Source organism: Oryctolagus cuniculus, chromosome 14 (assembly GCF_964237555.1).
Source record: "Oryctolagus cuniculus chromosome 14, mOryCun1.1, whole genome shotgun sequence".
Lineage (NCBI taxonomy): Eukaryota > Metazoa > Chordata > Mammalia > Lagomorpha > Leporidae > Oryctolagus > Oryctolagus cuniculus.
This window is the reverse complement of record NC_091445.1, coordinates 30,471,478-30,486,787: the sequence shown is the minus strand read 5'-3', so window position 1 is coordinate 30,486,787 and position 15,310 is coordinate 30,471,478. Positions and strand designations below refer to the sequence as shown.

Here is a 15,310-nt window from a genome sequence, read left to right as displayed (position 1 = left end):
ACAAGTGGCTCCTTATGCTTAATTTGCCTCTGTTAAGAGATTGATATGTGGCGAAACTGTGTGTGTGTGCGTGTGCGTGTGTGTGTGTTCGGAGGGGGAGAGAGCCAACCATTCCCTGAATACCGAAGGGCAAATGAAGTAGTGTGTTGTCGTTCACCGGAAGGCACCCTGGAGCATCATTGTGCTGTAGTAAATAATCTCTTTGGAGCCCAGATTTGGCTTCCGTAATTACATGAAAGAATTAGGTTGTACGTTCTTATTAGTTTTCTAATTTAGAAATAGAAAAGGTAAAAGCAATTTCTTAACAGAGCTCACATTAGATCCCCGGACTCCTAGGCACCTGACTTCACCAGGCAAGAACAGGAAGACTGCGCTGGCCCAGGAGACCAGGGGGTTCCTGTAGGCGAGGCCGGGGCCGTCCTGCAGCCAGCTCTCAGGGCCTGCCTTGCTGTGTCTCCTGAAAATGCTGCTCCCGTTGGCAAGTAGTTGGCCACGTAAGCCTCCCCCCACAGCAGCCTTCTTTGAATTGTTTTCATATATTTTATTCATTTATTTGAGCACTATCTATTGAGTGGCTTACCATGTTCCCATCACTGATAGGTGACAAGTCAGAAGAAAAACCATGAACAAGATGTGTGTGGTTCCCATCCTGTGGCCCCCACAGCTCCTGGGGGAGGCAGACAAGCAAACAGGAACTATCGTACTGCCGAACTGCTGTTTCAGTATTTTTTTAATGACATCCGAATTATGTTTCTTCCGAACATCGTGTCCCTCGTTGGCTTTTCAGCTGTGACCCCCCGGAGTCCTCTTTCTCAACTGCTGCACTCTGAGATTTCTGAAAAGGATGGCCTTGGGCCAGTGGTGTTTGCTTTCACAGTCACTGTCGAGTTTCATCCTCGACATGCTACAGGTCACCACTAACCCCTGTATCACCAAGTGCCGTGGCCACTTCTCCATCCCCAGCTTGCTCCTTGTGGGGAATGCCTTTTCTCTTTTTTTTTTTTTTTAATTTTTTTGACAGGCAGAGTGGACAGTGAGAGAGAGAGAGACAGAGAGAAAGGTCTTCCTTTGCCGTTGGTTCACCCTCCAATGGCCGCCGCGGCCGGCGCGCTGCGGCCGGCGCACCGCGCTGATCCGATGGCAGGAGCCAGGAGCCAGGTGCTTTTCCTGGTCTCCCATGGGGTGCAGGGCCCAAGCACCTGGGCCATCCTCCACTGCACTCCCTGGCCACAGCAGAGAGCTGGCCTGGAAGAGGGGCAACCGGGACAGAATCCGGCGCCCCAACCGGGACTAGAACCCGGTGTGCCGGCGCCGCTAGGCGGAGGATTAGCCTAGTGAGCCGCGGCGCCGGCCTGGGGAATGCCTTTTGTCACCACCGCTGGCTTGTCTGCCTTGCTTGTCTCTCATCATTGCCTCTTCATGCCTGCATCCTCTCATCTGCAAAGTGGGAATAATAACAGCACCTATCTCACAGAGGTAGGGAGAGGGCTCGCTGGGGTCATTTGTGTAAGGTTCCTTTTAAGGAGTAAGCAGCTAATCCTAACTCTCACTCATTGCAGTTGTTAATTCTTACTCCCATTATGAGCCTTAGAACGTGGGGTCTGTGGTCCCTTCTAGTTTGTATAACGAGGACCTGCCACAGTGGCTGGTCCCTACTTACTGGTCGACAAATACATATTAGATGACAGATAGATAGATGGATGGATGGGTGGATGAATGGGTGGATAGATGGTGTCTTTCATCCAAATTCTCTTGGATCTGAGCAACTACACTCTTATTGCTTTGTTTATTTGACATCAGAAGATCGGGTTTGTAAAAGTATCATGTACCTAAAAGCAAATTTGAAGACCATGAATGCTGGTGCCTCTTAATAATTGTCAAGATTGCAAAATTATCTGGACAGAGGGAAACGCACAGATGAGCGAGGAGCTGATTGGGATTCCACGTGAGTTTCCTGCAGCTGAGGGCTCCTTAGGCCAGATGAAAGCCCCCAGGGTTCAGGACAAATGAGGCTCAGGCCTCCACTGTGTGGTGGGACGTAGCATCCTTGACAGTCCAACCCCGAAGCCATCTGACTTCTGTAGACTTCTCCTTCTGCAAACCAAAAATACCACTTACGTTCAGTCTTTTTAATCTGCAGATTTACTGAGCACACTGAGGCAGAATAAACTTTTGCTAATCATAAATTTGTTTTAGGAACCGGGTCAAATCTACAAATCCTACCTAATGGAAACTGTGATTTTGGGAAAGGCATTCTTCCCTCGGGTGCCCACTCGGAGATGTCCTGGCCTTTATGAGCGAGAATAAAAGCCGAAACCCAGAAAGCCATTAGGCACCAAAGGAAGCAGGTTTTTTAGTTCAGAGAGTTGTCCCCCAGATTATAATGTTCAGTTTAACTTCTCGAGCTAAATTTAGAAACGCCCAGATGTGTTCCATAAATACATTGCACTTCCCACTCACTTAGTGACAACATTGATTATCTTATTAGGGCTCGGTCTTTTTCCAAGAGTTGATCTTTTGATGAACCACTTAGAGCACCACAGATGACTCCCCTCCGCCTCCCCGTAAGTTTCTCCTTCATGGTGTCAACGCACTGCATGTGAAATGCATCAATTTGGGTGATGGGTCAAGTCCACGGCCAGCGGTTTGTGGTCTCGGAAGGTCCCAGGGTGTGGATAGAAAGCCTTGCACTTGGCTTGAAACATCTCTCTTGGTGGAGGATCGCGTGGTGAGACAGGGAATGAGTATGTCACTGATTTCGCCATGTGACAGTCTGGTTGTCGGACTTGCTGTCACACTAATCTCTAATTGGAGGCTTCCGGTTGGCGAGCCCCGATTCTCACCCAACACTGCAGGCATTTCTGTGATCCGCATCGTCCCAGGCTCCTCACTGCCTTCTCACTGTGCTAATTCAAGTGACTAGGAGAGCGCCCGTGTTAACAGGCAGCCTACATTTCCTGAGAAAGAGACAGCACGAAGCCAGGCCTGTTGAGATATTGACAAGAGCAGAGCTCTTCCAAATCCTCCCCGTTCTGAAACGGAATGACCGCGTTTGACAAAGTTGACTGAATTGATGAGCCTGCCGCTGTCAAGTTCATTGCATTGTCCCTATCTGTCTCTTTCTATGCTTTCAGACTTTTACATGAGCTGGATTATTTTTCTTTTTTCCCTCTTAGGGATTCGTGTGTCTCTCGGGCGGGGGGGGGGGGGTTGTTGTCTTTTAGGTTGTTTTGTTTTGTTTTGTTTTGTTTTTTTTGGCCACCCCAGAGTACCATTTCTTACCTCTCTCTATATAAAAACAACCTGAGAGACCTGCTGGTGTGAGGTCCATACACCAGGCACAGGGCACCAAAGTGCATTCTGTAGTCAGCTGACTCCCACACTTGGCAGTGAGTTTTGGGCTCCAACGAGGCACCTCATGTTTCTTCTTGAAATCAGATGAAATACCCGGCACGAGTACCCTCCCTCCCATCATGGTGCTCCCTGAGGAAGCACTGGGTACCCGTGAGACCTGGCGTTAGGGGAATATCTCTTCCCTTCTCGTTGGCTGTGGGGGCGGGCCCATGGCGGCCTCCTTCCTCTTTGCCCAACCACAGTTGTTAAGACTGGATGTTGGAGCAGAGGAACCCAGTCTGTCTTTACCCCAAGAATAGTCCTTGTGTTTCAGACAGTGATGGCTACTTGCAAAATGACGGGGCAGTAAGCTGTAGGACAAGCATTTCTGTTCTCCAGATCACGGGACTCAGAGTTGGTGATGAAGGGCATTCTGGGAAGTGGGTAGGCGCTTGCTACCCTTGAATGAGGAGCTTAGTTCAGATCTTACCCTCCCAGGCCAAGTGCAGCGATCGAGTGGGCTCTTTGGAAGCTTTTCCATCAGAGGCTGCAGACCAGCGGGTCTCAGCAGAGCCATGCATTGGAGGCTCCTGGGGAGTTTCAAAACTGCTGATGCCCAGGTCTCTCACCGCCAAGCTCCCCATATAACGGAGAAGATCTCCAGGTGCTTGTAATGAGCGACTGAGTTGAGAATTACCACCTGAGGTTACTTAAGAAAGTGCATATTACAAAAAAAAATACGTGGATTTCAAACATGCTTTGCTCCCAAATAATCTTTTAATTCCCTGAACTTTTTGAAATACCCTCATATTCTTGTTCCTGTTCTTGGCTGCAGGTGCAGTTCAATTCTACCCACATTAGTAAGCCTGTAGCCTGCATTTGTTCTTCGTGAGTGGCTGTGGGGTCCTTGGCAAAAGGCCTGGGTTCGACTGAGAAAGGAAGGGGAACGAAGGGAAGGGGAGGCTGTGGATATGGAGCAAGGTGCTAAGCTAGGAAGCTTCAGCTGGCCTCTGAAGAGCATGCTGAGGGGCCGGTGCCACGGCTTAATAGGCTAATCCTCCGCCTGCAGCACCGGCACACTGGGTTCTAGTCCCGGTCGGGGCGCCGGATTCTGTCCCGGTTGCTCCTCTTCCAGTCCAGCTCTCTGCTGTGGCCCGGGAGTGCAGTGGAGGATGGTCCAAGTGCTTGGGCCCTGCACCCCATGGGAGACCAGGAGAAGCACCTGACTCCTGCCATCGGATCAGCGCGGTGTGCCGGCATCAGCGGCCATTGAATGGTGAACCAATGGAAAAGGAAGATCTCTCTCTCTCTCTCTCTCTCTCACTGTCCACTCTGCCTGTCCAAAAAAAAAAAAAAAAGAGCACGCTGAGGGTGAGGGAGATGGGGAGGGAGGCGCCAGATTTCTGGCTCCCAGCTCTAAGAGTAGGGAAACCCCAGCCGAGTGCGGCCCAGCGGGGACGAGAGAAGTCCGGCTGTGAAGGGGGAGACATGGAAGCAGAGAGCTGGTGCATGGTGTTGGCTGCGCAGGGTCCTAGAAAAAAATCAATGTGTCCTCTGCTCTTTTATTCTTTTCCTTCGTGCCTTATTTAAAAATATTTTAAACAGCACTTAGATGACTCATCTCATTTACATGCAAATTCGGGGTGTTACTAAAATTCACATTACCCTTATTTTAGCCTTTTTAGCATGAGCCCGTCATGGAGCACTCCTTGAAAGGGCAATGCGTCCCTTTGAAAATGTGTTGTGCCCCTGACGGTTGCTGGCTTTATGGTAAACAGCAGATTCTGCGGCCACCCGGGACAGTTTCCCAGACAGCCGAGGCGCTCACAGAGCGGCAGACTGCAGAGACTGCACCGGGCCCCTGGGCCGCCACGAGTCAGCCTCTGGGGTGATTGGCAGTGAGTGACATCGCCCAGGGAGCCCCTGAAAGAGTGACAGGCCAGCATCCTTGCTCTGCCCACCTGCAGGCTCGGGGCTCTTTTTCTTGGTGCCTGTTTGGGACATGAACTTGCATCCCCAGTACACAGGAGTTTGTTGAATGAGGCAGGGACACACTGCATAGCCTACTGAGTGAAGGACTGCTTAGTTGTTTTAGTCTGGTTCATGAGCTGGTTTCCTTTCTCCACTGCCTAGCGTGTTCTGTTTATTGCATATGATACACAGGCTCACGCCCTCCCTGACCTTCCCTAGTCCATTTCAAGGTCACTTCCAACGCACCAACAGTTCAGGTGCCTACTGCAGGCTTCCTTCCAGGGCAGCCTGACCTACCCCAGAAAGCACTCCCCCAGCCCTGGCATTGCCGGTGTCGCTGCCCCTCTGCCCAGCCAAGTGACCAGATGCAGGGGGCAGGGGCCTTGCCCGCCTTGCCCACCATTCTGCTTCCGGATGACAGGCACCTGTTTCCTGGGAGGCACACAGAAGAAGCAAAGTGCCAGTTTGGGGTTTAGGGGCAGTTGACCCTGCCAGAGGTCCCTTGCTGATGCAACAGCGTTTCCGGGTCTCGATCACACGCAGGCACAGCTGCACCTGCACCTGCCACCCGCGGAGAACCCCACAGGGAACCCTGTTGGCCAGGAGGCCGCTTGCGGTTTTCCCTGCCACCGAGCTGCCATCTTGGGAAGATTGTCCAGGGCTGTGAAATGGATTCCTAGGCAAACAGCAATCTTTTTTATTGCTGATGTGCAGATAGGAGGGGCATGTCAGCGCTCACTGGACGAGTGATCAGCTGGGGCCATGTGGTTCCGCGCGGAAGCCGGGCTCCGAAATGCAGACCCTGGCCACCATCGCCGGGTAGTTGTGTGACCTCAAGTGAACCACTAACTGTCGGAGCCCCAGGGCAGTTACCCCCCTCCCATCCTCTCCTATCCTTTCTGCAGTGGAGACTTTTATTTTGCCTTTATTGGTCATTAGGATTAAAAATTATTTTCCCCCCAAATATATTGCCAGAAGAAGCCGTGCTAGAAGAAACACTTAACCAGTGGCTTCCTCAGCCAGTTTGATCAGAACTTATGTTTGCTGAGCAGTCAGTGTCATCAAGGACAGAAGTCCGGCCTAGGCTTACACTTATCTGGAATTTTCTGGGGAAGGTGTTGATAAGGAGGTGAAGAAACACGATGGTGTAGATAAACTGGCAAAACAGAATCCCTGAACTGGGGAAGGCTGAAGGTTCTTGCCTCTCCCTTCCATGGTGGCAGCGGCAGCGGCAGCGCAGCGTGGCGTGATTTACCTTAATTAGCATAGCAATTTGCTGCACATTTTCAAAAAGTGCTAATAGATGTTAACTCAAAATAGATTAAAATACCAGACAAATTGCTACTACCTTAAAAAGAGTTATAATAATTTTGAAAATGTAAATTATGGTTATACTGTCTTGAGAGAGAACTATAAAATCCAATCTTTCTTATATTTAAAAAAAAAAAAACATGTGGCGCGTGCTTTTTTCCCCCTTTAATCACAGTAATTTCGTCAAATGACACTGCTGCATATTTCTGTGGGAAGACACGCTGCATTTTTCAAATCTCCTGTGTAATAGAGGAGCTGCCATTGATAGTTTTGAGCAGGAAGAAAACAAATTGAGCACAGAAAACCAGGGATCGGGGAAATCTAAAAAGAAAACAAAATCTTCCTCTTTCTGTTCCCTGTTTTTAATGCATGCATTTTGTGAGTTGGAGCGGCGAACAGTTCTTTTCGTTCTAGCAAGTGGCGTTAAGCATGTCAGAATGTCTGCTGCAGAGATGTGTCCGTAGGCCTAACAGCTTTCCACGATTTGGACTCTGGTGGTATCTTCCCCGAACTCCTCATCTCTGGCACTGGGGGAGTCTGTACAGAGAAGAGGTGAACTTCATTTGTACTTGTGAGGAGTATAAATGAACACAACTGGCAGTATCCAATGCATCGAATTTCGTGGCTAGGAGACGGTATTAGGAAAGGAGTCAGCCTGCCCTTAGAGGGAGCACCCTGATTTCCAACTGGATAACCTTCACCCAACCACTGCTGCTCAAATGGGGTATTTGCATGTTCCCTTCTGCTTTGTTTTCTGGAATTTACAGAGCACAGTTAGCAAAAGGATTGCTCCGAAGGCATGTCGTGTCCACAGAGCGTTACTGGTGCCATTTTTCATCCAGCCCCACACAACCCCAGGCTATTCTTACCCATCCCTGTGAGAGCCAAAGAATTAAAGCCCATCAGCTAAGGCCCTGCTACAGGTATTCCTGACTGTATGCAACTGAAGCACATCGATTTCACTTTGGGAAATCAAAGGATATGCAAAAGACATTAGGGGAGCTGACAGAATAAATTAACCCCACCCGACAGTCGTTACTCAGTAAATCTGTGTCTTCTTCTATCCAGATTGCTCAAGATAAATTGTATGCCTCTTCCTAGAAAACAGTTATCACAGGGCCAGCGCAGTGGGTTAATCCTCCGCCTGCAGTGCTGGCATGGACGCCGGTTCTAGTTCCGGCTGCTCCTCTTCCAGTCCAGCTCTCTGCTGTGGCCTGGGAAAGCAGTAGAAGTCAGCCCAAGTCTTTGGGCCTCTATACTCACATGGGAGGCCAGGAGGAAGCTCTTGGCTCCTGGCTTTGGATCGGTGCAGCTCCGGTCATTGCGACCACCTGGGGAGTGAACTAACGGAAGCAAGACCTTTCTCTCTGTCTCTCCCTCTCACTGTCTGTGTAACTCTGCTTCTCAAATAAATAAATAAAATCTTAAAAAAAAAAAAAAAAGAAAGAAAATAGTTATCACATAGAGAGATATTCTGTTCCTATAACTTGGCTCCCCCAGCATGGGTGTTTGACTTCATGGTTAAGGCATAGTTTGGGACATCTGCGTTCCATGTCAGAGTACCCAGGTTCTCCGCCTGTGTCGGGCTGTTGACTCCAGCTTCCTGTTAATGCAGACCTTAGGAGACAGGAAGTAATGGCTCAAGTGATTGAGTCTCTGCCACCCATGGGAGAGATGCAGATCGAGTCCCCAGTTCCTGGCTCCCACCTCCCTGGTTGGTGAATGGCACCAAAACAGGTAGAAGCACTCTCTCTACCTCTGTCTGGCCAGCTAGCTAGCTAGCTAGTAGTTTTCACTGCCTCTCAAGTAAATAAAGAAAAATTAAAAATAAATGAATGAATAAAAATCATTTAAAACAAATTGCCTGTCAAGCCCAGGGACAAAACTTTGTACAGGCTCATTTGTAGATTGGAAAAGAGAGCCGTCGTCCTCATGGGAAGCTTAAATGTTTTCTCTTTCCCATTCTTTTCTCACCTATATTTCGTTATTAGTTCAGTGGCTTGGGACTGCATTTACCTCCTTTGCAGTGGGATGCAGACTTTTCCAAGGGTCTTCTCTGAGGAAATGACTTCAGCTGTCTCTTCGTGAAAGCCATGTCCTTCAGGTTGTTTGGCAGGAGGTAACACTGGTGATAGAAAAGGGAAGAGTTCCTATGATACCTGTACTATGTTATTAAGGAAAGTCCTGGTATCACCTTCCGAGAGCACTAAAATGCACTGGATTCTTCTTGTATATGAATTTTTAGAGGAAGTTCTAAGTATTACTTCTTGCCCTATTTTATTTTTTATTTTGAATATTATTATTATCAGGTTTTGTTTTTGAAATATCTGAGAAGTGGAACGATATTGATCAGCACTCAGCATGTCGTTATCTCTTGGCGTTCAGTGACTGTTCACTGAGTGCCAGCTGCAGTGACAGCAGCCGCTCTCCAAGAAACTTTTGTGTCAGTCACCATGCTAGGCACGTTATTATATCACTCCTTTTAACAATCGTGTGACATAAGTGCTTTTATCCTGATCTTACAGTTGGAGAAACCAATCCTTAAAGAAACAAAGCGAAAGCAGAATCGCACCTGTTTCTTGTTGGCTCCCATGTCTATGGAACGAGCCACAGTTGCCACGTTCCTCCTCTGCTTTGGGCAGAGCTTGCTCATGTTGAAGTTGAAGGCAATCTGTCTGCAGGGACTTTTATTCAGGTGGAAGAGATGGGGAAGTGAAGAGATGCATGGATGCTGTGTGCAAACGCTCTGAGACAGACCTTGCTGGTGCCCCTCCCCCTCACCGTGGGTGCATAGAGAATGGCTAACCCAGCCTTGGGGGAGACAGAATTACTTCGGGAAGGCTTTTCTTGAGAAGGGGTGCTGAGATGAATGGAAATTCCTCAGGAACCTATTGGTCTTCGTACTTCATGTTGGCAGTGTCTGGCTTTGCCTTGTTCTTGGATTTCTGGATTTTATTTGTAGTTTGTTATTGTCTTATCATTCATTCACTAATAACCATGCTGGGCTCATGGATACAAAAATTTTCATAGTTCTTGTAAATCTTACATTCGGGCAGGAAAATAGATATTAAACAGGGCAATTATGAACTAACTTGATAGTATAATAGACTGTGAAGGAAAAGTAGTCAGAGTTGGAAGAGTGAATGACCTGGAACCTTAATTTGAGGTGGGGAACAGGCAGTGGTCAGGCTTCTTTAAGAAAATGTCATTGTTGCAAAGAACTCAAAAACGAGTAGGAAATATGTACACATGAGGAGAGGGGTGGTAATGGGAAAAGGGAGTAAAGAGAATTGCAGGTGAACAGAATTGCACGTTCAAAGTTTCTGAGGCCAGAAGGAAACTGGACGGGTCGATAAACTGAAATAAGGCCAATTGACTGAATTGTATTCAGCTACAAGCTGCATGAATTCAAACAAGACTTACAGAATACCTTTAAATGTTTTAAAAGGTATATCGCTTAACACATCTTAAAACCGTTGTTTTAATTCATATGCTCAACTCTAACTTGTGTATCTGTTTTTCTTTTCTAATCCAAAATAGTTTTTGTTGCTTTTGAAAACAAAATGTTACATATCACAGCTATATCACAAAAAAAGAACTAACTTCATGCCTTGGTTGAATTTGGAATAAAAGTTGATTTAAATATCAGCAAGTCTTGAATAGTGAAGTGTTCTGACAAAAAGTATCATCAGTGCAGTATTGAAATATCCACTTTCGATTGTAAAATAAAGGATTAATATATGCCATAGTTTTCCAGGCCAGCTCCAGACACCTTCTTGTTTTGGAAAAGTGCAGGCAACTGAACTTCACGATCACCATACTTCGAAGCAGGCTTTCAAAGCAAATAGCAAGGGTTTGATGTTGTTTTAGGTTGCTCCTGGTGGTCCTGATCTTTTTAAATAATGGACATTAAGAGGAAGGCTGGGAACGTGTATTACAAGTAGCTTCCTTCAGACTAGCTTACTCAGTATAAATGAAATATTGATGTATTTGAAAATGCCCAAGAGTTCAATAAAGGTTTTAAATAAAGCTACCTAAAAGTTGTGGTTCTTAGGTTAATCATTTATTTATCTAAAGGATGAAGGAAGCTGTCTACTTCTGTGATATGAACTGCAATCAGCTTAAAAATAATTGACAAATTAATCCCTTCACAGCACAGCAATTGTAAAGGTGTTAGTTTTAATTAGGCCTGTCTGATTGCCTTGTCTAATCAAGAATCAAGGTGGTATCTTTGATGGTTAAGGTCTATTGGGGCCATCCCTGACCTGCCAGCCATGTATGTTTTAATTATTGATTCCTCACTTTTCAGCCCTTCCCACAAAGGGACGTGAAGTTTGCAATCCCTTACCATTTACAGGGGAGAAAAAAAAAAATAAACATTTTCCCCAGCACTTCTGTCTGGAATCCCGTGTATCCTTTCCCGATTCTACAGTTTGCATCCAAACAGGCTGTCAGATTGATGACGAAGTCGAATGTGTATTGGGATGCTATTGTTCTGCTGTCTCACCTCCCCAGCGCCAGATTTGCAGTGGACGTTGTTGAGAGCTTGACAAATCACTGTCATTTATGCTTTAGGAAACACATTTGGTTTCTTTATATTGTGGCTTTAAAAAAGACAAAAATCCCCAAGGGCAGATGTAGCACTGGGAAGTCAGAGGTTAGACCAAAGGGGACACAGATCTCGCAGAACATTTCCTCGTGGTGTTTGCGAAGAAGGACCCAGGCGAGAGCTCGTGCGCCATCGGAATTAAGTCCAGCACACACAGGAGCAGGGGCAGCCGCTGGGCCTGGTGGTCCCTGAGTGTGATGTTGGTTCTTCTTTGCTTGCAGGTCAACGAAGTGACGGTGGAGCAGCTGGTGCAGCAGTACCCCCACATCACCTTCAGCACTGTCCTGCAGGACTGCAAGAGAACCCTGGAGAGAGCCTATCAGATGGGCTGGACCCCCAACATGTCGGCCGCCTCCTCCTAGCACCCCTGCCCACCAGGATTAGGTCCACCAGGACCATTCAGCAGGCCAGAGGGGAGTTGTAGTTTTGGGGTGGGAATCTCTTGAATGGTTTTAACTGTCACCTCTCTGCGTGTGTACCAGAGTGTGTATATTTGTGTCTCGTTTGCCTTCTGCACAGCATAAGCCCACATGTTCCTTGTTCCTGAGTGAGCTGGCCTTTTTTTTTTTCTTAACATTTACAAATCATGAAAGCCACAGACATTTTCATTTTTAAGTTCAAAGGCTGATTTCTCTTAAAAAAAAGATTTTTAATATACAGTCAACAAATTGGGTGGATTATTGTGAGTGTCTATTTGCCGACACTTGGAGGTGCCCAAAAAAGAAGGCCACCTTTTTCATGGGGTAGAAATGTGCACTTGCCGTGGGGAAGCCACAGTCATTGGGTTGATGCACTCACTGGAAGCCTGTAATCCAAGTACACGTAGTTATGTTCTCACTGTCACACTCACTCGCTCTCTCTCGCTCTCTCTCTTTCTCACACACACACCCCAGGTCAGCTTCCTCCTGGATCATTTCCTGACGAAGGGGCCTTCCTCCAGGCTGCTGAGGGAATGTGTCAGCCACTGTGGCTCTGCCTAGCTCTGTGGAGCCACAGGTGACCAACTTGGTATCTGGTGGGTGACTTGGGGAGTTGAGAGAAGAAAGCCTTTTTTAAATTTTTTATATGGAGGCAACAATCTGAACTCCCCTGGCCAGCTCGCAAAGTTAATTATTCATTATTCTACAAATGCATTCTGTTGAGTACTAAATATTTTAGTTGGTTTTACATTAACATTGTGTTAGCTTTTATTTCATAGATAGTAACTGGTTGGGATGTATTTTGATGATATTTGGCACTAATCTTAGCATTATCCACATTGAAGCCACCAACGTAACTACTGGTGTGCAGGTTTGATAAAAGCTACAGATCATTTCATTGTTTTGTTCATTTTGGGAATTATGAAAGTATATTTCTGAGATTCGGGGGTAGTCACATTAGTCAAAGATTAATAAGCGAGCTATAAGTAGACAATCTTTCTATTGAATTTTTGTTCTTTTGCTTTGCTTTGGTTTGGGGACAGGTTGTTTTGGATATATGCATGTTATTTTTTGAGTAGTTCTTATGCTACTGCAAAGATCTATTGCTAGCTAGTGTATGAGTTAAGAAAAATTAGAAAAATCTGTTCGTTAAGGTTCCGTTTACAATTGTCCTTGTTTTATTGGATTGTGGGCCTTCAGTTAAGACAATACCTATCAGTAAATGAATATATGTCTTGATTTCACACATCTTTACAATAAATTCATGGTAGGGACTGGGGCTCAGATAATCTTTCCTGCATCTAGATTTATAATCAAGACAGCAGGGAGCCTTTTTAAGTCAAAGAATGATTATCTTTCACTGTAGAACTAGAGATAAAATCCTGACTTGTGAATTTGCTATTTATTCTTCCCTGGTGTGGACATAACTGTTAGTTGGTCTTTAACAGATAAACTGATTTGAGTGCTGTTTTCTCTTAAGCCCCAATGTTACTAATACGATCCATCCATAACAAACTATAGATAGCTTTACATTGAATGCCATGGACATATTTGTGATGACTTTTTTTGGTAAACACCTGTTTCCTTTGATTATGTCAACATGTTGTTGATGTGGCATTTTGTTTTTGTTTTTGTTTTTAAATCCCAATCAGTTAAGAAAATCTAGTCAGTAAGACTCCGAATATTTTTCCCATAACTAAGTGGATTCCTAATTTAATTTGAAGGGAGTAAAATTGTATCCAAAAAAAAGCTGTTTGTCATTAATCAACTGTGAATCTTCCTTACATGTCAAACAACCGTATCATTTTCATATCCATTTCTCCACCACTGAGATATCTTATTTCACAATGTTTTAACTGATTTTAACCCAAAACTAATTTATAAGACAGTATGTATAGTAATAGTAGCTTTTGAGTGAAGAAACAAAAGTTTAATTTTTATATATGTCACACTATATTTTACATAGTTAAAAAGAGACAAAAGAAGGGAGAGCCACCTGTGACATACATGGTACCATTTCAGTTCAAAGTTGTAATAATCTTTGGCGTGCTATACTTTGGGTGTCAAATGGTTTCTGAGTGTCTAACGGATATTCTTTTTATGCTGCATTGTTCGAGTCTGAAGCGCAGCACTGTAACATGCTTTAGCTGGGGGGTGGGGGTGGGGACTTGCACTTATTCTCCCAAATGTTGACTAATTCCAGAAAGCCTGATGCACCATAACCTGGAAACGTGCTTTGGTACATTCGTAGAAATCTGTAGAAAATCTCATATCCAAGCCTCAAAGCAGAAATCGCAAAACACAGCCAGGAAAAGCATCCCTCCCCCGACCCCCACCCCCCACCCCGCCCCTGTCCCCGGGTGAGCCTGCCTTGGTTGTTGAATGTGCTCTCATTAGATGCTTTGAAATGAGGCTTTCAATAAATTTCTGGGCAATATAGTTTCCTTTTTTTTAAGCTTAGAATGTCATAAATACATGTGAACACATTTAATGCAGGGCTTTTTATCCTCTCCAAAATGTCAACAGTATTTTCAGAATAAAGACTATGAAATATATTGCTGTAGTGGAAAATTCTGGTCCTTTGTCTTTAATGTCTTTTTGAGTGGATAAAGAAAATTCACCCGGTTTGTAGTTTCTATATTTCCGTGAATCTTTTGACCTTGCAATGGATTGCAATAAAAGAGAAACAAAAGACTGTGTCTGTGTTTTATTTTAGAGACAATAAACGGCTTCCCTGATGCGGGTTGGGTGTGATGTGGGCAGTGGGCTGTATCCTTGTGTGTTTCTCTGCACACTTAGGTAGCTTTGCCTGACCCAGAATAGTAAATTAGGCAGGCTTTCAGAGGTTCTGATGTGGCCAATGATTGCCAAGACAAGATTAAACCCTCTGTTAGAGACACAGCGAACAAGGGCTTTATTCCCCAGCCTCAGTGACTGGGCACTGTCTCTCTGTTCCTTCCTTTCTGACATGCTCTGTCCCCAACAAAATCTCGCTATCTTGCAAAAAAAATAAAACAAGGTGTAAATGAATGAATTATTTAGAATCCCATTCCCTAAATAGTCACTGCTTTCCTTAGCTATGATTCAGTTTTCCAAAAGCAAATAAATAAAGGAAACATGTATTGAGTGATATGTATGTGCCAGGCACTGGAGATTCAAAGGTAAATTAAACTCATTCACCCCCACCTTCAGGAGGCCCATAATCCCACAGATGTACTGATATGCATAATTATGGGCGGCACCCTTAGGCGCAGGCAGCAGCTTTGGGAAGGGAGAGCTTCATGGGGACAGGGCTGTTAATAAGGGGGGAAAGGAGTAGAAGAGATTTACCAAACTTACTGTGCACAGAGAAGGGAAGACAACGTGGAAAAATGGGCAAAGGCACAAGGGAATGAGAAAGCAGGACAAGTTCAAGGTTAACAGTGATAGAAGAGGGCCTGCTGTGTAGGGACAGCAGGTAGAAAACACTCGAGAAAAGCAATGGCAAATCATCTCGTGGCCTGCTCAGAGCACTGGCCACTGTGGGAAAGATCAGGTCTGCTGGCCAAGTCTTACCTTTCAACAAGTGGAAGTGTTTTCCATTCTGCTAATAGGGTAGCCTGGAGATCCTGAAAGATTTTCTGCTGGGTAGCATCTAAAATTGTTCATTGAAGTTGTTTTTAAATTC

General features: G+C 45.6%; 1 protein-coding gene across 1 annotated transcript in view; it reads left to right on the top strand.

Moving 5' to 3' along the window:
• The window catches only part of FBXL17 (F-box and leucine rich repeat protein 17), a 533,662-nt gene extending 519,327 nt beyond the window's left edge, over positions 1-14,335 (top strand). Inside the window, exon 9 of the mRNA XM_002713874.5 lies at positions 11,446-14,335. Coding sequence (XP_002713920.4) covers positions 11,446-11,586 — 141 coding nt within the window. The 3' untranslated portion in view covers positions 11,587-14,335. The remainder of the gene's footprint in view (positions 1-11,445) is intronic.
• Positions 14,336-15,310: the final 975 nt, after the last annotated feature.